Genomic DNA, 23,958 nt, shown 5'->3' with positions numbered 1-23,958 from the left:
TTTGCCGACAAGGAACTTCGATACATGAGACCCTTTATCATGACAGTATCTGCATTGTTATTAGTATAGTGCATGTTAGAGATTTTGCTTCAGATATCCTCTCCTAGGCCCTTGTGTATTGGCATATGGCAGGACAACACTCAGATTCTCTCTCTCTCTCTCTCTCTCTCTCTCTCTCTCTCTCTCTCTCACACACACACACACACACACACACACACAAACTTAATTGGATGAGACATTACTGATTTCTTGTAGTATTACCTTCAATTAAGGACATCCTAATGTGAATAATTTCTTTAATACTATCTGAAGAACTTCATGACAACCCTTCTGTTGGACTTCTCATCAAAATTTTTATCACTGCCCATTGTAAACATACCAGTGGGCAGTAGGCGAGGTCTTACAAGGAATCACATGTAGAATCTCCTACCTTAGACATGACTCCAATGGTGGAAATGTAAGGTAAGGAGTAATAATAACAGAATCCACGTGGTATAGACCCTACGATGCTTGCAGTCATAAATGCCACCATTCCCACACCTCGACAGAAAGCATCATCCCACAATTACACTGCTTGTAATTCCTTCTGATGTGGCATCTTTCCAGCATGCAACGTCTTGCAACAAAGACTTCCCATGCTCATACCTTGGTTCCAACACAAGATCACAAATGAAAGGCCATTGAGCACAAACCCGCAGGTTGCAAGAGCTCATCTGCAGGGCAGATTAATCTGTTGACCACTACTTTCCACAATAAAGTTTCAGTCCAATGCCAATCAATTAAGACAAAAATAATTATCATACAAAACATTGTTCTCGCACATGTCATAATTAGAAAGAAAAACTCGTTTTCCAGCTAAGAATCCATCAGAGCTTGCACTTGCCATGCTATAGGTACTGCCATGAAACAATTCAGGCACCTGTGCCCCCGAACAAGCGCCTTCGAATCTGAAATACATCAAAAGCCCCCATCATCCATTCTTGAGGTTGATGCTTTGGTCCTTGTTGAACATTAATCATGTATGTACAACACTTGCAGCGTTCAATTGACATGACAAGGAAAACAAACGTCCACTAACTTACCTCAGGAAGCTTCTGCTTAAAAACCACACCTAATCTGGCATCCAGCGTATTTTCACAAACGATGCGCCCATCTTTCGATGCTAATACAACCCCCCCAGCACTGAATACCACATCCAACTCTTGTCAGCTCATGCCCATGAATGGACCTTTTTCTTTTAGCAAACATCAGAAAACAAATACCAGAAATGCCCAGCTCTCTTTGAGTCATGGGACGGAGGTAAAAATTTCCGATCATCCACATGAACTTCTACATGATCAGCATTGGCCTTGTTCAGATACTCATTCTTTGCATCTTCCAACACCTCATGGACCAGCTCAAGGTCACTTTCTCTACAGCGTAACAATACAGATGATTCTCTGAGGCGGAGCAAACCCTGAAATTTGGTACATTCAAGTTTAAAAGCCCCCTCGAACACCACCCTCCCTCACTCTAGAATCTCTACAAACTAGCTGAGATAGTGGTCAACTGCCACAAAGTACACTCTGTGGATTAGAAAGCGAAAAACAGAATGACCAATTCATCATCCACATTCATGGCAGTGCCCCTCCCTCACTCTAGAATCTCTACAAACTAGCTGAGATAGTGGTCAACTGCCACAAAGTACACTCTGTGGATTAGAAAGCGAAAAACAGAGCAATGACCAATTCATCATCCACACTCATGGCAGTGCTGTCAGCTAAATTTCAGCCCAGGCATATGTACCTGTATTATGAGGTCTTTCATGAGCTTCCTATAGTTGAGAGCATGGTTACTAACAGAAGCCAACTGTTTTTCAGCAGACTCTCTCATGCCTCGAACAAGATCATCTTGAGCTTGTAGAACTTTCAGGCGAGAAGCATTCAGCTGCATGGAGTAGTCTCTGGTGTGTCCAGACCAAAGAGTTGTCACCAAAAAATAGAAAAAAGTAAGAACTTACTTTAAACTCTTACATTCTCTTTCGTATTTCTAACTGCTTCTCTTTCCGTTCGTACTCTTGCTTTATCTTACGCTTCTCAGCCTCAACAATTTGCAGTTTCTCAATATTGAATTCCTGCCAGATTTCCCATGTGAGCAACCAAAATTAGTGGGATGCACAAAACAAGAGCTTTACACCAATCACCAACACTAGTGTCAAGAGCTTCCATAAGCCAACGAGCTCCAAAAAGAACATAGTAAAAATGGTAAATTGCAGATGAAGGGGAATGATCTATGCACATGTACAAGTCTAAGATTATAGATTTCCTACATCCAAAAACCCAGGTCTAGCCCTCCCATAAATCACACACAACCACCCCCTTCCAGAAAAGCATGAGCTGCCATTAGCACTCTGCTCTCCATCACCACCGACCAGCGAGAACAGTGCTAATCCCTGTGCAGCCAGCAGTGATCTAGCCTGGACATGGACAGCGGGCACACTTGTGCAGCTGGACGACGCAGTTGTATGGAAAGTGCAACACAAACACGTGCTTGTGGGGGCAAGGCTCTGACAAAAGGTATATTTGACGTTTGAAGATGTGAAGACCTACCTATGCCTTTCTGGAAGTGGGTCCAAAGTCATAGAAAATAGCCCATGCTTACTAGGAAAGAACGGGGAAACAGATTGCCTCTACATTGAGAGCCAATTCTTGGTAATTGGTATTGTCTGATTGTGTACACATCAAATCTGAGGAATATTGTATCTCACTTGGACTATTAATGCGATTAAAACACTTTATGCCACAGCCACAACACCAAATCCATGGCAAAAACTTTAAATATACTGACACCACACTCGGACTGCAACGGGCTAACACCCTCCCCGTAGAATAGCTTTATTTACAAAAAAATATTTAATATGTACAAGCATGAGGGCCTTTTCTTGGCCAGATTATCCATGTATTTCACAAATGACCAGTGTATCCTCGACATGTAAACGATACCATGTGTACACAACCTTCATCTTCTTGCCAAATCCAGGGCTCTATAACTGGTCCACATCCCCATCATGATACTTGACCCAAGGTGCATCAAAATACAGGTTGTTGATATGCAAAAATGCAACATGCAAAAATTTTTAAAAGTTTTTGAAGAAAAAGGTAACGTGGCACTGATGATATGAGGATGGTGATGTGGCAGACACGTGTCAAGATAGCATGCAAGGCCACCTTACAAGCTTGGAATGATGCGACTAGCTTTTAGAAAGCAAAATATGCTTTTTGGACTATAAGCGAGTTTTGAAGCACTTTTCTCAAGTGCTTTTGGACAAGAACTATAAATTCAGCTATTCTCTCATTGTTGAGACATGTAAAAAGTCAACAACTATGGTTAGAACGTCTAATAGAGTGGTGCGGACGCATTCATTCACAACGATAGCAAACGACACCAAGGCGAAGAGCAAGCGTAGCTAGTGGTGATGCTGATGGACGATGAGCAACAACTCAGCAAGGTGAAGGCAAATTGCACACACATGATGCAAGGGACTGATGGCGGGCAACTATAGGCACCCTAGAATGAATTGAAATGCAACTAATGGTTAACCCTAGCTTTAATAGAAAATGTAGAAATTAGGCTTTGCATAGCCGTCTATGCCTAAGGTGGATAGTAAATACTGATTGTGAGAGTGTAGAGAGGAAGAGAGAGAGAGAGAATGCTCAAAGACACAAAGTATTGCACGACTAAATGATGATTAGTTAGTTGGTTGATGTGACATTGTGAAACCTTCACCAAGTACAATGCTTTTATACCCCTAGACGCTTATGTGAATGACATCATTGCTTATGTCAAATCCAACTAATATCTAGATATCTTAACCACTCTAAGAGTGGGTTCACACACATAAAGACACACACACAAACATATAAGCTCCAAAATACCAATAGCACTTAAAACTGCAGCCACATCTAGTATGACAGATGCTAAGCTATGGCATGCTCAGTTTGGTCATTTCAACTTTGGTAGTCTGCTATAGATTCAAAGGCATGATATGGTATCCGCTTTGCCACCACTTGATGCACTTGTCAAACAAGTATGTGAGGATTGGATATTGGACACCTTTCCCCAAAGATAGTTCAGTGAGGGCTGCCCGAAAATTACAGCTCATACATAGTGATGTATGTGGTCCAATACGGACACCATCCAGTATTGGTGGTTACCTCGTTCATTGAACTTTCTAGATTCAGTTGGGTCTATGCTATGAAGCAAAAATCGAAGGTGTTCATGTCTTCCAGGCGTTTCATGAAACGTGTTTCATAAACGTTTCTTTCATTTCCCAGAAGTTTCAAAAACGTTTCATACAAAAAGGGGAGTACAAGCCCCAAAATTTATATAAAAGTTTATAATATTTTATCTTTCCTGCAAAACAATATTAAACATGCATCGTTTACACATTAAAACATTTTTAAAAGCTAAAACTAAAGAATCTGGGTGACCCATTACAGAGTCATTGACCAATTGGCATAAACAAACTGACAACATCAAGAATCAAGATCTCGATTCCGTCATCAATAAGGGCAACTACTGAATAATGGCACTCAAAGTGATCACAAAAAGTTTAAATCCTGATTTAAAAAAAGTAAAGTGAAGTCTGAAATACACAAAGTAAAGCATGCTGATAGATGCAATCATGCATGACAAACAGTAAACTAAAGGAAAGAAATGCGTTTCATTTGCATACTCAGCTTCATTGATGGTCTGTACTTGCAGTTTAATCCCCTCTTAATTACCTCTTTTCCCTTTGGATCCAGTAGAACAATGCCACCACTTGCCATTCCTGATCTTGAAAGCCCCATCAAAATATAAAGTATAAGCAACCCTATTTATGGGTCCTTCCATCTAGTCACTTTCTTCTCCACTATTGTCTCCTCCTTTAAAACCACAGTGTTCTACCTATATGCCAAGATGACAACCAATGTAGTAGTGGTGTTGTTCTCCACCATACAGGTAAATTGGAACTCCTGTAATTCTATCAACCATTTCGATAACCTCCTGGAAGGGATATCGGATTGGATAAGATGAGGGAGAAGAGAATAATGGTTCAGGATGGTGAATGGCTTATGGAGCAAATAGAACCTAAATCTTCTAAGAGCATCCAGTAGTAGCAAAGCTTTAACCTTTTCTGGATCAGCCTCAATTCCATTCTCAGAAACTGCATGGCCAAGAAGAGAAACCTTGGCTTGAGCCAAATGACACTTGTTTAGACTCAATTGAACTCCCAAATCATCAATTCTTCTCAAAGCCAGTTCCAGCTTCTCACAATGGACCCATCTGCACTGGCCCACTATAGATGCAAAAGTCATCAATAAAAACTCTAATAAAAGATCCCAGATAAGGCTCAAACACCAGGTTCATGAATCTCCGAAAGGTTGCTAAAGCATTTGTCAGCCCAAAGGGCATGACCCTCCTCCTATAAGCAAAGCATCCCCATGGGGTGATGAAAGTAGTTTCTCTTTGGTCCTCTAGAGCAATAGAAATCTAAAAATACCTTGAATACCCATCACACACACACACACACACACTCTGTATCTCTCATGTCTAGCAACACTATCCAAAATCTCATCTTGGAAAGGCAACGGATAGTGATCTCTTTTATGCCCAGTATTCAGGGGTTCGAAATCCGCACACCCTCCATTTGCCATTCTTTTTTGGAGTAATGCCCACTAGGCAGAAGCCCCCTCACAGTTATCCACAGGGAAAATAAACCCTGCCTTTAACAGCTTATCTGCCTTTTTATTCAGCAATTGTTGCTGTGTAATTCCCAACTTCCTTAACCTCTGGACTCAACTGCATTTGATGTTGTACTACAGATCATAGTCACATGGGGAGCGAAATGGGGACGGTGAACGGGGACGGAAAAGATTGAGAATGGCCATTCCCTGTGACTATAGAGTGACATGGGACGGGAATGGAAACGGGAAGATGCTGCCATCCCCAACATTCCCGAGTCTAAAAATGCTCATTCCCTGTGACTATGCTACAGATACTCCTCTAACTTGTGTGTAAGAAGAAAAAAAAAATCTGGAAATTTCTGCAACATGGCCATATACTCTCCCTTCTGTGCCTCAATCAGGTCCTTGGCCAACATCTTTTGCAAAACCTCTTCCCGGCTTGGCTACACTCCAGTTTCAGATTTTAGCCTCTTTTCTTCCTCTGCACATAGCTGCACAAACATGCAAAAAAGGTCTAAATCTGGCTCTAACAATCTGACCCCTTTCCCATCATCTATAAAGCTATTTCCTCAGTTTCTCAGTCTTCTACAGAGCTTGTTTCCTCATCCTCGTCCTCTGCTGTACTGTTGTCCTCAATCAGCTCCCTTGGCCATATCATATCTAATCTACCTCCTTACAGGCTGGTCCAACCCCAAAATCAAATGCCCTCTCCACCAATCTTGTCCTGCCCTCATAGCAATCAGCCATGGCCTCCCGAGGATAAGTGCTTCTGACTTGGCTGGCATCACATGTACATCCAATTCAGCCTCTTGTCCCAATACATTCACCTGTAGCTTCTTCACGATCCCTAGGCATCTGACCCTTGCACTGTTAGCCATTTTGACTCTAAATTCATAGTGTGCACCTACCTTCAATCTCAAGGCTTACATTGTCTACTGTGTCATCACACATATCTATGCACCACCATCTATATACACTTTTGGGACTCTGTGATCATTCACTCAGGCATCCATGATTGGCAAATAGTCTTTATTCCCTTTCACTTTCATTACATTAATCTGGCTTCCTTCCTTCTTCTCTTTTCTGGAACTTCTGATGCTGACCAATTTACTCCACATTCTCCCAAGTCTAGGACATAACTGTAAGAGCTGGGGCCAGGTCAAAGTAGGTCCTTTCTGCAGAAGATCTCTCATCAAGTCATAAGCTTCCTTATGAGCACTTAAGGGGAAGTATTGCAAATTTGCATGCCAATGTCTCTTGGATCTGGTCTTTTTCTTACCCTCCTTGGGATGATCTTCCACTTGCTTCCCGTTCTTCCTTTTGGAAGGTCCTGGCTCATCCTCAAACCTCTGTCCCTCTAGTCCTCTTATTGGCTAAGATATCTACCTCTTCATCCATCCCACTCAGGTTCATCTCTCCCTGTCTAGGACCATTCCCGGAATGTTGTTGTTGAGCCTGTGGTACCTGTTGGTTTGGCACCTCCTCTTCCCTCTTAACATCCTGTCTGTCTTCTCTCCTGGGTGACAAAGGGTAGATGTCACCTCCCATTCTCCTAGGGTAAGGTCAGTGAGGAGAAATATGGCCTCTCTCCATGTGGTTAAAGCATTGTACATTCATATTAGGTCCTCGTCTTCCCCTGCCTCTTGGACCATCCCTGTCTCCTACCCTAGAAGCATTCTTACCCCCTTGCATAAGATTCAAATTCAAGTTCTCCATCTGCTAAGTCAGATGGGTGATTCCCTACATGAGCTGGTCTGTGACTATTGGAACCACGAGATCAACTCTCCCTTCTTCTACGCTTCTTTCCCTGGGCATGACTCGTCTTCCTTCACCTTGGACCTCCGTTTGCTTCTGAGCCATCCTTTGTAACTTTCATTCTTTCTCCCTGGCAATCCTCAAAGCTTCTTCAAAAGTCCTTGGCCTCTTTAGTTCCACCTTCTCCCTCAAGTCTGCATGGAGAGACGGGATGAACATGTCCTTCTTTAGAAGAACTGGAGGATGCTCTGCTCCCAGAGAGGTGTCCCACCTTCCCCACAAATCTTCAAAGTGATCTACAAACCTATCAAAAACATCAGATAAATTATGCTTTTAGTTTTGAATTTCCTGCCATAAGGCATTAGGGGATTCACTATGCTTGTAGTGCTGTACCAAAGCCACCTTAATATCCTCATATGTCTCCCCTTGGGTTGGCTGAGCTCTCCATGCCTGCAACCATCTTTTAGCATCACCTTTCAACAGCATAGTCAACAAAGTCAACTTATCATCATCCCTCTCCTTACCAAAGGGGAAGGCTGTAAGTTCCATTTCCATCCCTGCTGCCAAGAATTCTTCTAGATCTTAACCAGCATGCCATGAAACACTAGATATGTCATCATAGCAACCATCTCACCTACTGAGAATTTTTCCAAGCCTGCAAGTAATCTAAAGGGTGCTTTCAAAGCCCTCCTCAAGGGGGGCACCAAAACAATGATGCGTCGCGGGAGTCTGCCTCTATAAATCATCCCAACACACCGTCGTGAGGACACTATATGCTAGCAACCACAACACCAGCAAAACACAAATCTTAGACACACTCTGTCCCAAAACATGTGCTGGTCCTGGGTGATGGCCTCTATATCACCACCACCAACCACAAGAAGCCAAAATCACAAAGAACTTTCTGATATCCTCTAACTGTCAGACCAAACCCAGAACCACTTCCCTTTAGCCCAGAAGGATCATATCTACCCTTCTGCACCTCAACCTGATCTCTCCTGATGCACAACTGATTTCATTTGACACCCTTCTACACCTCCAGTTGATCTCTCGTGATGCACAATTGACTTTCTCTAACACCCTTCTGACTTGAATCAGCCCTCACCTGACACCCGGACCACCATGTGTGTGAAAATGGCCAGCCCTAAAAAGCAGATATTTTTTATTTATTACTTTTTATTTATGTTTTTTAGGTCTTGCTGCTGGTGGCCGACTACCCTTTTGCTGGCCGACCAGTAGCCCCCCCTTACTATATATAGCATAACCTCTTCATTCCAACACATTGTACCATCATAGATCATATCAAGTACCATCTGCTGATGTTGCTGCTGCTGCTGCCACCAAGCCCTACACCACATCTGCTTTATCATCATCGCCTATTAGCTCCAGTACTTCAGCGTTTTACATCAGGCCACACCTTGGGACAATAGCCCGCTCTGCTACAGCACAGTACTGTTAGAAGTCATCTCCTATCTTTATCTAGACACCAGGGCCTTTGTTGTGGGTGTGCCCGCCCTTGTAGATGTTGTTCTCATTTTTCCTCATTGCCCGTATTTTTCCCCCATTTTTCCTGTGGCTTGGGTGGCATTTCTGTGGTGGCAAGAGGTCTTAAGAGGTGGCCGATTATAGATGTTAGCCTATTGGTGCTGGCCGACTAAGTGCTACAGGTCGTGGACACCTTTTCCATGCAAGCCGACTGTACTCAGTTGGCCGACTGGTGTGTGATGCTGGTCGTGGAGTTTATAAGCCTGTCGGCTGTCCTAGAGCATGCCGACTGCACTATGGGGGCCATATAAAATGGCCCCACACCCCTTGCCACTTTTGTATCTTGTATATTCCAGGATCTTGTGTATATAGAGCAGAGTTACACGCCTCTATCTCTCTCCTTCTCTTGTGCTGTTTTTCTGCATTGTTCTTGCTCAAGTGTTTCCAGATTTTGTCATCATCTCCGCTGCGTATTCTGTCATGGTATCAGAGCCCTAGGCTCTTAATAGTTCTTGAGAGTTGTGTGAGCAAGAGGGGGACTGTTGCGTTGCTGATTGGTGGACTGTTTTGGACTGTTCGGGAAGAGGAGAAGCAAGAGGACGGTAGGCTGATTTGCTGGACAGCCACTTGCAGGTGTAAGTTCTTCTTTGTTCCCACCCACCAACCCTTTTTCAGTTACATCCCAGCAATGGCAGATTTATTAGAGATGGCTGAGAGACATGTGAAGATCCCGACACTCCCCACATTCCCGGTGGACCGTCAGTTGGACGGGAACAACTACGGCATATGGAAGGTTATGATGGAATCTGTTCTAGAGTCGTACGACCTTGCTGATTTCATCGTTGTTGGGGTTCCACGGCTGGAGGTAGAGGAAGGGGAGTTACCATCGATTTGTAAGGACCGGAAGGCACAGGCACAGTTGTGGGATTGTGTCAATGCCAGGGTCCGCTCATTTATCTTCCTCAACTGCACACCGCAGGTAATCAATCATATCAAGCATATGACACTGGCCAGAGGTATATGGCAACAGCATTTGGCTTCTCTTTATAACAGGGTATCGCCCATGAAGAAGATTTCTTTGGAAGTACAAATGCGGGTTATGAGTCCTGCAAAGTTGTTGACGATGCGGGAGCACATTAACAAGCTGCAAGCTCTTCAGCAGGAAGTTCTTCAAGCAGGGAAGGAGATATCATCGGAGGACATGACCATAACGTTGCTGTCGCACTTACCCTCTCAGTACTCAACATTCTACTGGTCTTTGATTACCGGTGGCAGGCTCAGCACCATCACGTGGGAGGAGCTTGTGCCCATGGTCTTGGACCAAGAGGAAAGATTCTCGAACCCTCCACAGAGCGGAGGTTCAGAGGCCTTAACTGGCCAACAGTCGAAAGGCCATAACAACAAGGACAAAGGGAAGATCGGAGAAGTCTTCTGAGAAGAAGCAAGACGTTGACCGCGAGAAACTAAAGGCAGAGAGGACCTGTAATGATTGTGGCGAGAAAGGCCACTATTGGAGGCAGTGTCCCAAGCGGAACACCGAGAAGGGTGAAGACGACTCAGCAGCAATCATGAAGACTCCAGCTTTTGAGCACCTGGAGGTGATGGACACCGATGTTTCATTTTCTTCAGGCAAGGAGGAGGTTGGAGGACTCGCCGCTACAGATACTCGGGAGTGGATTCTAGACAATGGTGCTTCCAGGCACATGACTCCTTCCCGTTCATATTTACTGGGGATACATCCACTATCCCAATTCACAATGAGGGCAGGTTGGAGATAGTTCCCGATGGCAGAGGGGGGAAGCATTCCTCCCAGGTGTTGTATGTTCCGTCACTTGGTTTTCATCTATTGTTAGTGCATCACGTTTGCAAGACTGGCATACGGGTGGAGTTTGATGAGCATTTTGTTGCTCTTCGGGACAAGGCAACAGGCCAGGTAGTTTGGGAAGGCAGAGTGGAGAATGGAGTTTACAAACTTTCAGCACTCTCTCTCCCAAGTCCTCAGTTTTGTGATGAGTGGCAGTCTGGTAAAGACCACTTCAGTGTGGATACACTGCAGGTGCAGGCTTTCCCGGACCAGATGGAGGATAGCTTGCCAGTTGATGGCAACAGTTGGCAGGAACTTTCCAGTACTACAGATGTTGGTAGTTCTTTTCATGGGGACCTCTTGGAAAGCTAGGCAAGTGGCAGTTGATTACTTGCAGAAGGAGGTGGATTCTCCAGGCTTAATGGTTCCGGATTCAGAGGGGGTGGTTGACAGGTATCAGAAGGCCTTGCGTGGTCTTCAGCAGGTTTCCATGACTTGGCTTCCCACCGTAACAAGTGTTGATCCTTGCGAGCAGTGTGATGCCTCTTTGACTCAAAAGCAAAATGGTTCATTGATTTGGTTGATGGATACTAGATTGGACGAGAGCTTCCTGATGAGGCTGTTGAGCTCATGGTTGCAAATGACTCTTTGAGAGGCAGGATTGCGTATCTTGTGGTTTCTGCGGCATGCAAAGGATCTTGGTCTCTTTTACACAGGAGGGGGATTGATGGATGGAGTCCGACTCCACGGTTGGAGTGAATCAGATTGGGGAGGAGATCCAGACACGACGAGATCTACTTCAAGCCCAAGAGCAGTAAGAGGCAGTCTTCTTTTGCCTTGTCAACGACAGAGGCAGAGTACCGGGCTACTTGTGGTGCTGCTTGTGAGGTGGTGAGCTTGCAGAGGTTGCACGGCAGGATTGGGCTTCCACTGGGAACCCACGGTCATCCAAAGGCGAGGCACTTTGTTCGTGAAAAGATTGTTGCTGATGACATCTTGCTAGAGTTCTGTTCGACGGAGGACAATACGGTGGACCTCTTCACGAAGTCGCTATCTCAGGCTTTGCTCAAGCGGCACCCCAGCTCCCTGTGGTTGGTTTCACAACCGGGAGCTGAGAGGAGGTGTTAGAAGTCATCTCCAATCTTTATCTAGACACCAAGGCCTTTTTTGTGGGTGTGCCCATCCTTGTAGGTGTTGTTCTCATTTTTCCTCACTCCCTGTATTTCCCCCCCATTTTTTCCATTTTTCCTGTGCCTTGGGTGGCATTTCTGTGGTGGCACGAGGTCTTAGTAGGTGGCCGACTGTAGCTGTTAGCCTATTGGTGCTGGCCGACTGAGTGCTACAGGTCGTGGACAACTTTTCCATGCAGGCCGTCCGTACTCACCTGGCCGACTGGGGTGTGATGTTGGTCGTGGAGTTTATAGGCCTGTCGGCTGTCCTAGAGCAGGCCGACTGCACTATGAGGGCCATATAAAATGGCCCCACACCCCTTGCCACTTTTGTATCTTGTATATTCCGGGATCTTGTGTACATAGCGCAGAGTTACACGCCTCTATCTCTCTCCTTCTCTTGTGCTATTTTTTTGCAATGTTCTTGCTTAAGTGTTTCCAGATTTTGTCATAGCGATACAAGTCTGTTTGAGATTCCCCCGGTCGGGGTTGAGCACAATCTTGGCAAACACTTAAGCTATTAACATAATTAAACAATTTTAAACGGCGCAACACAATAGAGTAAGAAGCTGAATTTTATTTTTGCACACTGCACTAGGGCCGGAAAAGGCCGACCCCCCTTGTAATAGATTTTATTATCAAGGAAAACTGTTACAAGCCTCACGGGCATTCACATGCCAAACTGTTCAAGTGCATCCATGATCATGAAAACAGCATTGCAAACAAATTTGTCGTAGACGATGGAATCCATAGCTTCACTTGAGAGTAGCTTCGTTCCTTGATTCCTTGAAGCTTGTCAAACGCAGCTATGCTCCACTGGCATCCATACACATACACATGTGTGTGCCAGGACCGAGACATAGGAGACCATATTGACAAAGCATTCGAATCTCAAATTGAAAATTGCTTGCAAAATGCTCTTACCAAGTATTGGACGATCAATGTCGAGCTCCACCTCCGTGCGGACGAACTACAGCTTGAATGTGACCGTTTTCCACTTCCGGCTGAAATTAGGGTTTCTGATTTTTAGGGTTTTAAGCAGGTTATATGAGTCCAAAATTGGGCATTTTGGGCTCTTTAGATGCCTATGAGTAAGGGGCACAGCTTGGTATGGTTTCCTCCAAAATTAGGGTTTCTGAAATTAGGGTTTCTGCAGAATTAGGGTTTCTGAAAATTAGGGTTTCAGCAGAATTTGGGGGCGGTAGAATGGTTAGGAGACTCCATATTCATTTAGAAGAGAGAGATAGAGTGAAAAGGTGAGCAACTGGAGGCTTAACTGTGAAAGGAAGAATCTTCAAGCTTTCCATTGGAGTTGGGAGCAAGAGGGAATGAAAATCAGCACTCTCACCAAGCAAAAAGTTAGAGAGAATAACAAAAATAGGCTCTCTTGAAGGGGGGCGCCTATTTCTAGAGAGAGAGTGTAGAGAGAGGTAATTTTCAAAATGAGTAATAGCATGGTGGCAGGTCCTCATACTGCCACCCAGTCCATAACCATCCCTTTTCCACACAAATTTAGTGGGAAGGGTGCCTGGACACTCGCCTAGCCGACCGGAAGGAAATTCTAGTCTATTCTTACTTATAGTTTGTCCGCCCGAGCTTTAATGAAGTGTGGACGCCCAATCTCACTTATAACTTGGGCGGACACACTTATTAAAGTGTGGACCTGCAAAACAAAGAATACATTGCTTTAACTCATAAAAAAAAAGTAAAGTGGTGTACTTACCACCTGTCTACAGCCCACAAACGAGGTCAGAATACAGTTTCACTCGCACGGTTCACAAGAGGGCGTCCCCTACATGTGAACTACACAAACAAATCTTGCATGCAATCAAATAGTTCATGCAAAGACAGGATTTTTAACTTGCAAACATGTTATGCAAGGATGCATTGAACAGTCTCCCTATTCATTTAGCTTGTAGTCCGTGGTACCACACTCTGGATTTGGGCGCAGATACACAATCCCAACCCATATATCCAGCCTACTGGCTCTCGGTGTAGACATAAGTCCCCAACCATAAGATGCCAGTCCATCCTACAGAACTCGTCCATAGGCCTGAAGCGCAGAGAATGCCCAAATAGTGACATCCTCCCCTGCTTCTAAACAGTTGACCGCAACTGAAATGCTTCCAAATATGCTTGGAGGAGCTGCGGATACTCCTGAAAGTATGTTTCATCCATCCATTTTGCATCCATAGGAGAATAGTTCTTGAATTTCACAAGGTAGCGCCTCTGGAGTTTGCCACCTGCAAACTTTCGCTCCTTATGAAACACAATTTGCTCTGGCTGCAATACCTCTTCCAGCTCTTCCACCTCTGGTGGATCTTCCATAACCGGTTCCAAAGGTTCCGGTCCCACATATTTGCGCAAGAGGCTCACATGGAATGCATTATGAATCTTCCAATGATGCGGTAAAGCAAGTCGAAAAGCCACATCATTGATCTTCTTGATCACCTTGAAGGGTCCATAATACCTGGTAGAGAGTTTTGGGCATGCTCTCTCCTTGCCAGACCTCTTCCTGAGTCTAGCTTTCTCAAATTTTAGCAATACCAAGTCATTCTCTTTAATGTCCAATTGCCTTCTATGCTTGTCGGCAGCTTTCTTATGCTTTGCTTGAGAGCGTGCAATGGCTGTCCGAACTTGTGAAAAGGCAATATCAAGGTCCCTGACAAAGTCATCAGCAGCAAATATCTCATCTTTTGTGCGTAAGATAGGTGGCAATACCACTTTGCCATAAATGATCTCAAATGGGGCCTTGCCTGTAGAAGCATGTACCGTATTATTGTATGCAAATTCTACAAGCGGTAGATACTTTTCCCAAGAAGATTTCTGATCTGTCACATAGCATTTAAGCAAATCCAACACAGCTGAATTTGCAGCTTCACTTTGTCCATCCGTTTGAGGATGATAAGCTGAAGAAAAATTCAGCTTTGTGCCCATGTTATCAAAAAGAGCTCTCCAAAAGAGGCTTGTTGTTCGGGGATCCCTGTCTCCCACAATTGATTTGGGCATACCATGGTGTTTAAATACCTGTGACACAAAAATTTTGACCATATGTTCTGGTTTTATGGTCTTTTTGACAGGTAGAAAATGTGCTTGTTTACTAAACCTGTCCACAATTGTCCATATTGCATCATTGCCATTTGGGGTGCGGGGTAAATCCATAATAAAATCCATTGCAATGCTTTCCCATGGCTGGTCCGGAATAGGCAAAGGCTGAAGCAAACCAGGAGTCTTTTGCCTATCAAATTTTACCTTTTGGCAGGTGACACATGCACGTACATAGGCTTCTATATCTTTCCTCATACCTGGCCAAAAGAAGTATCTCTCAATCATTTGAGTAGTAGGGAGTATCCCTCTATGCCCTGCATAAGGTGGTGCATGACATTCATCCAAAACTTTTTGTCTCATGTTTGAAACCACACATAAGCAGTTATCCTTCATGATATAACCATCTTTGACCACATAAGAAGCATGTGTATGACCAGTCATTAAATCAGCCCATAAATCTGAAAAATCAGCATCCAAATGGTACATTTCTCGCATAGTAGACAAGTCTTGATGAGAAGCAACCGAAATTGCAGCCACATATGGTTTTCTGGACAATGCATCTGCTACCACATTTTTCTTGCCAGGAGTATGCAAAATCTGAAAATGAAACATTGAGAGAAAATTGGCCATTCTCATTTGTTTCTCAGAGAGTTTAGTTTGCGTAAGAAAGTACCGCAAACTTTGGTGATCAGTTTTGACAACAAATTCAGCTCCCAATAAGTAATGTTTCCATACTGTGAGAGCATGAATGACGGCCAATAATTCCTTCTGATAAACATCAAGAGTAAGTTCAGCATTTTGCAATCTCCTGCTTTCAAATGCAATGGCATGTCCTTCTTGATTTAAGACGGCTCCAATGCAATTGCCACAAGCATCACATTCTACCACAAATGGCTTTTGCAAGTCTGGAATGATTAAGACTGGCCCTGTGATAATGGCATTTTTGAGCTTATTGAAAGCATTAATCTCAACCTCTGTCCATTTAAACATAGGACGTTTCTTGGTGAGTTCATGCAATGGCGAAGCAATCATTGCAAAGTGAAAGATAAATCTCCTGTAATATGAACATAGACCAAGAAAGCTTCGGACTTCATGAATAGATTTAAGTTCTGGCCAATCTTTGATGGTTTGGATCTTTGCAGGATCCATTCGTACACCATCCTTTGATACTATGTGTCCCAAGTAGTGAATCTCTGAAAGGAAAAATTCACTCTTTTTGGCGTTGATCATAAGCTTATGCTGCCTTAGTTCTTCAAAGACCACTCTTAAGTGCTTTTTGTGATCCTCCTCATTCTTGGAGAATACAAGAATGTCATCAAAGAACACACCTGTAAAAGTTCTATGATTTCTGAAAATTCGGTCCATCATGCGATTGAAAGTAGCCGGGGCATTTGTAAGACCGAATGGCATAACCAAATACTCATAGAGACCAAAAGAAGTGCGAAATGCTGTCTTATGTACATCCTGTGGCATCACTCGCACTTGATGATAGCCGCTTTTAAGATCAATGCGACTAAAACAAGATGATCCATCCAGCTTGTCCAAGATATCATCAATCCTCGGTATGGGAAACCGATTCTTGATGGTAATCTTATTTAATGCCCTGTAATCCACACACATACGGAATGAACCGTCTTTCTTTTGTACAAGAAGAACGGGTGAACAAAATGGCGAAGAACTAGGCCGCACCAAGCCTTTCTCAAGTAGTTCACCCACTTGTTTCATAATCTCTTCTTGTTGGCAAGCACTAACACGATATGCTGGCCTATTTGGAGGTGAATTCCCTGGAACTAATTCAATGCGGTGATCTTCTGGCCGTGAAGGAGGCATTACATTAGGTAAAGAGTCAGCAAAACAATCCCCGAATTCGCTTAAAAATTTCAGCCTCTCTTTAGTAAGAGTGTCCACATGTACATTACTGTGTTCCACATTATCACGTACAAAAACCAAGTACGAAGAAACACTCTTTTTCATTGCTTTATTGATTTGTATATGAGATACAACGGGGATAGTATCACCCGACACACCTGCATCTAAATGATGCTCTCTACCTTTATACATAAAAGTGATTTTGTTGGTCTTGTAATTCTTGGTAGGCTCAAGGCGTGCATGCCAAGGTTTTCCCAGTAATACATCACATCCACTAAGAGGGGCAACGAGAAAGTTCTCGTGGTCGAGGTATCCTTGGATATGCATTCGCAGCTTTCCAATAAGGGGTGTAACCTTCACATCTTTTTCCAGAAAAGCTGAACATGCATGAATTTCGGGTCCCATGTCACCTACTTCAATCCCCAAGGCAGCAGCCATATCAGTGGAGATGAAGTTGTCAGTGGAGCAGTCATCAAACATGAATAAAGCTGGCTGGTCTTTTAGTTGTCCCCATGCTTTGCATACCATTCTATGCATGTTTGCATGTCCCGTGTTGCCCTGTACATCATATACCATGTTGACATGCACTTTAGGCTCTTCTGGCTTCTTATTCTTGTTAGGGCATTGTGGAGAGATGTGATCTTTACTACCGCATCTAAAGCATTTGCCTTCACGAATGTATTGTACCCTTTGTTGAGGAGTCAAGCCATAAACACCCTTTTTCTGCCACGGTTTCTTTTCTTTTGCATTTTCAGCTCTTTGAGGGGGCTTTACATCCTTCAAATCTGAATTTTCAGCTTTGTGCATGGCTTTGAAATCTCTTCTAAAGGGCTGTCCACCCTTTTGCACATTAAAACCAGCTTTCTCCTTACCCTTGCCCAAGCTTTGGTCAATTCTAGATTGCACCCATTTGACATTAAGCTCTTCGGAAGCCAAGACCGAGTTTATGAGTTGACGAAGAGTTTGGTTTGGATAGATTTGTAGTCCTCTTTGGAAGATGGGTTGCAATCCTGACTCAAATTTCCTCTTCTTTTCTTCTTCAGTAACGGTCATGAAGGGTAACACTTCCATTAATACCTCCCAAAATTTGGAGACGTAAGAGGTAATGGATTGCCCTTCTTTTTGCTCCAACCTGTCCCACTTCCTGCATATATCCTGAGTAAAATTTGGAGGCAAAAATTGATCATAAAACTTTTGTTTGAATTTAGCCCATGTAGAAATGGTGTTGCCGGAAAGCTTCTCGGCCAACCACCAATGAGCAGCAGTGCCTTTCATGTACATGCCCACATGTCTGAGTTTTGATGATTCTGAAAATTCTCCCTCATGAAAAGCAATTTCAAATTGGGAGATAAAAGATAGAGCTTTGGTAGAATCATATTCTCCATGAAAATACTCAAACTTAACTGTTTTGTCACCTGCAGTAAACTCTTTAGTCTTCTTCTTCTTATGTTGATGCGTTTCCTCTTCATCTCTCTCGATTGGTTGCTTATTTGCTTCATTAGTAGGAACATATCGCTCAATTCCATCATGAGGAGGGGCTGATTTATGAGTCGGTTCCTTGAGAAGACTTTCATGAGCTTTAATAGATGACCTGTGGGGAGGAGAAACATGTGCGGTAGAGGCATGATGAGAGGTAGCAGACGCCTCTTCTCTTTCCTGTCGCACAATAGATTTAAGCTTTGATGTTTCAGCTGCATGTTGATTCATAAGAGGAGGCTTTTTAAACCTAAGCCCTCCTTCCTTTCGAGTAACTACATCACCTTGTCCCATGAGGTAAGAGACAGCCATATCTCTTGGTTGAACCCCCAATTCCATGGCAACATTTTCCAATGCATCATTCACAAAAGGAGAATGCTTTGACACACGAGATACATGCCTTGACTGTGAGTCTTCATGCATATCCTTGAGTTGTTTTTGCATCATACATAATTGCCTTTTGAGGTCTGCAATTTCAGCCTGCATAGCATCATGTGCATCACTCTGTATAGCCTTCTCCTTACCTCGGGATGGCTGTCCCATATATACATGAGTTGCATTTCCTTCCCTTCTAACATAAGATGGCTGTCCGGCATGTGCAATACCATCATGTGACACAAGAAAAACATTTTCAGCAGTGTATTGTTCATGCATTTGAGTATCATCATGCACATTGTCTCCTCTTGGCTTCACATATGTACTCTTCCTTGGATTTACATCCCGTGAAGTACCTGTTTGGCTCGCCATAATGCTTAAGAATGCTAACAGCTAGTGTAAGCTAGATTAGGACCGTCTTCCACACAGAAAGGAGGAAGATCCTAGGCTCTGATACCAATGAGATTCCCCCGGTCGGGGTTGAGCACAATCTTGGCAAACACTTAAGCTATTAACATAATTAAACAATTTTAAACGGCGCAACACAATAGAGTAAGAAGCTGAATTTTATTTTTGCACACTGCACTAGGGCCGGAAAAGGCCGACCCCCCTTGTAATAGATTTTATTATCAAGGAAAACTGTTACAAGCCTCACGGGCATTCACATGCCAAACTGTTCAAGTGCATCCATGATCATGAAAACAGCATTGCAAACAAATTTGTCGTAGACGATGGAATCCATAGCTTCACTTGAGAGTAGCTTCGTTCCTTGATTCCTTGAAGCTTGTCAAACGCAGCTATGCTCCACTGGCATCCATACACATACACATGTGTGTGCCAGGACCGAGACATAGGAGACCATATTGACAAAGCATTCGAATCTCAAATTGAAAATTGCTTGCAAAATGCTCTTACCAAGTATTGGACGATCAATGTCGAGCTCCACCTCCGTGCGGACGAACTACAGCTTGAATGTGACCGTTTTCCACTTCCGGCTGAAATTAGGGTTTCTGATTTTTAGGGTTTTAAGCAGGTTATATGAGTCCAAAATTGGGCATTTTGGGCTCTTTAGATGCCTATGAGTAAGGGGCACAGCTTGGTATGGTTTCCTCCAAAATTAGGGTTTCTGAAATTAGGGTTTCTGCAGAATTAGGGTTTCTGAAAATTAGGGTTTCAGCAGAATTTGGGGGCGGTAGAATGGTTAGGAGACTCCATATTCATTTAGAAGAGAGAGATAGAGTGAAAAGGTGAGCAACTGGAGGCTTAACTGTGAAAGGAAGAATCTTCAAGCTTTCCATTGGAGTTGGGAGCAAGAGGGAATGAAAATCAGCACTCTCACCAAGCAAAAAGTTAGAGAGAATAACAAAAATAGGCTCTCTTGAAGGGGGGCGCCTATTTCTAGAGAGAGAGTGTAGAGAGAGGTAATTTTCAAAATGAGTAATAGCATGGTGGCAGGTCCTCATACTGCCACCCAGTCCATAACCATCCCTTTTCCACACAAATTTAGTGGGAAGGGTGCCTGGACACTCGCCTAGCCGACCGGAAGGAAATTCTAGTCTATTCTTACTTATAGTTTGTCCGCCCGAGCTTTAATGAAGTGTGGACGCCCAATCTCACTTATAACTTGGGCGGACACACTTATTAAAGTGTGGACCTGCAAAACAAAGAATACATTGCTTTAACTCATAAAAAAAAAGTAAAGTGGTGTACTTACCACCTGTCTACAGCCCACAAACGAGGTCAGAATACAGTTTCACTCGCACGGTTCACAAGAGGGCGTCCCCTACATGTGAACTACACAAACAAATCTTGCATGCAATCAAATAGTTCATGCAAAGACAGGATTTTTAACTTGCAAACATGTTATGCAAGGATGCATTGAACAGTCTCCCTATTCATTTAGCTTGTAGTCCGTGGTACCACACTCTGGATTTGGGCGCAGATACACAATCCCAACCCATATATCCAGCCTACTGGCTCTCGGTGTAGACATAAGTCCCCAACCATAAGATGCCAGTCCATCCTACAGAACTCGTCCATAGGCCTGAAGCGCAGAGAATGCCCAAATAGTGACACTGTTCATGGGACAACAACCCTCTCTGCCATAGATCACATCAGCGATACGATACCTCAGCTCATGGGATAGCAACCCAATCTTTGCTACACTTCAACACATCAATGTTTATCTTCAGTTCACTCTCTGGGAGAGCAGCCCACTCTCTGCTACATCACACCATCGGGGGGCACCTCACTCTCTATCACAACACTTGGGACGGCAACCCTCTCTGCTCCTCACCTCACTCATGTTTTGAGGCACCCTTATCACCAGAGCTCATACCACCACCACTCGCTCCTCACCACCCCTCAAGTATTGCAGCACCCTTGTCGCCAGAGCTTGCACCGCTCGGGATGGCAGCCCTTTGCTCTTCATCACCATTCAAGTACCGCAACACCCACCAAAGTTTGCACCATCATCATCGACATCATCATCACTTCACTTTCTACTGCCAACTACCCTCTTGGAGCCCTTTGCCTCGAATCGACCGTGCTTCTGCTCCCACATCATCTTTGGTCTTCTACGTATCATCACATCAGAGGGCTCTTGTACATATTTTCACTCACCATCATATATACACTCACTCGCCCATTTAATGCTGTGTTGTTTTGCTCTGATCTCTCATACATCTGGTCCTTTCATCCTTTTGCTCTCACACCATCCAATCCATAGACTTATCTGACCGACATTGTCAAAGCAGATTTCAAAAGCTTCCCATCCTTCTACAGCATACTGATGAAGCCTGATACACAACTGACTCCAACTAACACTATCAAACAATGCTTAGTGTAAATTAAAGCTATCTGACTCAGTTCTAATTTTATACTATCAGAGACTTTCACTCACAATTGATTCCTCTCAACAAATTCCATCAAAACAACACAATTATAACACTGGAGCATAAAAACTCATCAATCCAACTCATAGGATTCAAACTCACACTCAAGCGTTTTGCATATAGATGAAATCAAGCCAATCTCAACAACCCTAAGACATGGGGTTCAAACAAAAGAGAAGAAGCACTAAAAGCCTGAGGGATCCTTCACAAGTATATCCCAACAACAACCTATGTCTTCATCTTCACAAATACAAACATCAATGGAAGTTGCAACCTCCTTCTGCAGGTCTCTATCTTCAATCACAAAAAGGAATAGTTGAGCAAAACACTGGATATGTCCAAGTTCTAACAGAGCTGCACTCCCAGAGATCCTAGGGCACCTCAACCTCCTAAAGATCCTATTCTCCCTCTTGCACCCTCTGCTCTTACCTAAAACTGGAAACAGCTACTTCTATTTTAGGTGGCCATGCAAAAGCCTTTTATTTCTAAGCTTCTAATCATGCCCATTGGGCTTATTCTCTTTTCTAAGGTTTGGGCAGGCAAGTATCTTGGGCACTAGGGTCTAGACACTAAAAAAACCCATCAACGTGAAGAAGAAGAACAGCTTTGCCAAGTAGCTGAAAGAAACTGTCCACATGGATAAGAAAAGTGAAGCACATATGGATAAAAAGGAAGATATCATCAAGAATGGAAAAGGAGGTTCCCTCCATAGAGAGAGATTTATAGAAGTTTTATGGGAGTTTGGACCAATGATTGAACAATCTCAGGAATAAGATAACGAAAGGCAAATATTTGTCAACAAGATAAGCCCCAGTCGCCAGCAGACGCTTCTGCTCTTGGTGCATGTGGTCAATCTCTCTCAACTGTAGCATGACCTTCTAGAAATACATTCTGTATGATGCCTGCATTTGTGAGTTCCAATACCTGGAACAGAGCACCAGCAGTTGAGTGGATGGACACATAAAAAAATAGGGGCAGATATGAGCTGATGATTTCACTATAGCAGGTAAAACAATAGCCTGTACATACAGCAATTCATAATCGCAACACTTCAGGCTTCACCCGCTAGTGCTTCTGCAATGTAATAAATATAGTGCACCTTCGAGATTGTTTCCACCCTCCTTGTGTTCTGGCATATGGCAACACAGTAAGGACTCATCCCTCAGCTTATCTTGCCAGCTTCACGTTCTAAAGCTAGATTTGGGACAAAGTAAAAAGTAAAAACTAACTCTCTCTCTCTCTGTCTCTCTCTCTCTCTCTCTCACACACAGACACACACACATACCCTTTGTGTCCAGGTTTGACATCTTTAGTTTACGCATGGAACTTTTGTAACACTTATTGGTCTCATAGACCCTTTGGGTGTTTAGAAGATGTTATTTCTTTCTCTCCCCCCCCCCCCCCTTTGTTTGCAACTTAATCTGAGCATGCATCTCCATTTCCTGCCCTGCTCGTCGGCAGGAGAGAAGACTGGTGATGTCCCAGAGGATGGCAAGAAAAAGCACGGGGGACATGATTAAGACTGACCTCGGAGAGGATGAACTAAGTCAAAAATGCAAAAGATCAATCAGAGCAGACCTCCTCAGCAGAGACAGCTATCTCGTTGGCTTTCTCTTCCGCTTCCTGCCTGATGAAGCGGACCATCTGCTGCACTTGCTTGGAGACCTCTGCATCGTTCATCCTTGCTCACTGTACCTGCAAACAGCAAGCAACGCATGAGTTGAATCCACGCAGCAGATGCTGCAATTGCTCGGGCAGAGCCCTTACCTTCGGTCGAGACGGATCTCCAACGGCTGAAGGATCTCTAGGGCAATCTCGGCTTCTTAAAGTCGTTAATGATGACGTGCCAGTCGCCCCAGCCAGCTGCCTGTTCTCCGTGTCCCAATTTTTTAGCTCTAACTGGGCCAAGTTCCAACGGTCAAGTTAACTTCTCAATTTTGCATTCACCCTAGAAGTTTGATCAGCCCAACCAGTCGTGCATTAGAGAGAACATGGTGCTCACCTACTACACCTGCTACATCATATGATTCACTCAATTGTTCCTTCTTGTGTGGAAAGAGCACTCCATTCTTGACTAGCCACGGCTATGAGTGCTTTAGTGCTTGATCGGAGTAGATGGTTGTGCAAGTAAAGGCTTGGTGTTAGATGTGTTGTGGACGTGTTAGGAGATGTGATGTTAAGGAGAGCTAGTTGATGTTTAGATATATACATACACATGGAGATGGTGTTGCATACGTTGTGGATGTGTTAGGAGATGCAACGCTAAGGAGAGCTAGTTGATGTCCGAATATATACGACTTATAAGATAGGAAGATTCAAGTTGTGTAGAGCTACTTGTACTCAATTTACAATGTCATAAGATAATTTACATTCTCACT

General features: G+C 43.7%; 1 protein-coding gene across 3 annotated transcripts; it reads right to left on the bottom strand.

Moving 5' to 3' along the window:
- Positions 1-281: 281 nt before the first annotated feature.
- Positions 282-23,500, bottom strand: LOC147621968 (V-type proton ATPase subunit E1-like). Of its 3 annotated transcripts, XM_086822993.1 has the most exons (8): positions 23,348-23,499; positions 23,159-23,275; positions 2,013-2,113; positions 1,786-1,942; positions 1,263-1,456; positions 1,083-1,182; positions 884-947; positions 282-713 (listed from the first exon to the last, which is right to left on the bottom strand). In XM_086822993.1, exons 2-7 carry the CDS (start codon positions 23,258-23,260, stop codon positions 912-914), a joined length of 690 nt encoding a protein of 229 aa, XP_086679119.1. In that variant the 5' UTR covers positions 23,261-23,275; positions 23,348-23,499; the 3' UTR covers positions 282-713; positions 884-911. The 3 variants fall into 3 exon arrangements, with proteins under 3 accessions (XP_086679119.1, XP_086679120.1, XP_086679118.1); XM_086822994.1 differs by having other exon boundaries at positions 282-947; positions 2,055-2,113; positions 23,348-23,500; XM_086822992.1 differs by having other exon boundaries at positions 282-947.
- Positions 23,501-23,958: the final 458 nt, after the last annotated feature.

Source organism: Cibotium barometz, chromosome 29 (assembly GCF_041138505.1).
Source record: "Cibotium barometz isolate CiBa-2024 chromosome 29, ASM4113850v1, whole genome shotgun sequence".
NCBI classification, from domain to species: domain Eukaryota; kingdom Viridiplantae; phylum Streptophyta; class Polypodiopsida; order Cyatheales; family Cibotiaceae; genus Cibotium; species Cibotium barometz.
The sequence above is the reverse complement of the archived record's forward strand: the minus strand, read 5'-3'. Positions and strand labels throughout refer to the sequence as shown.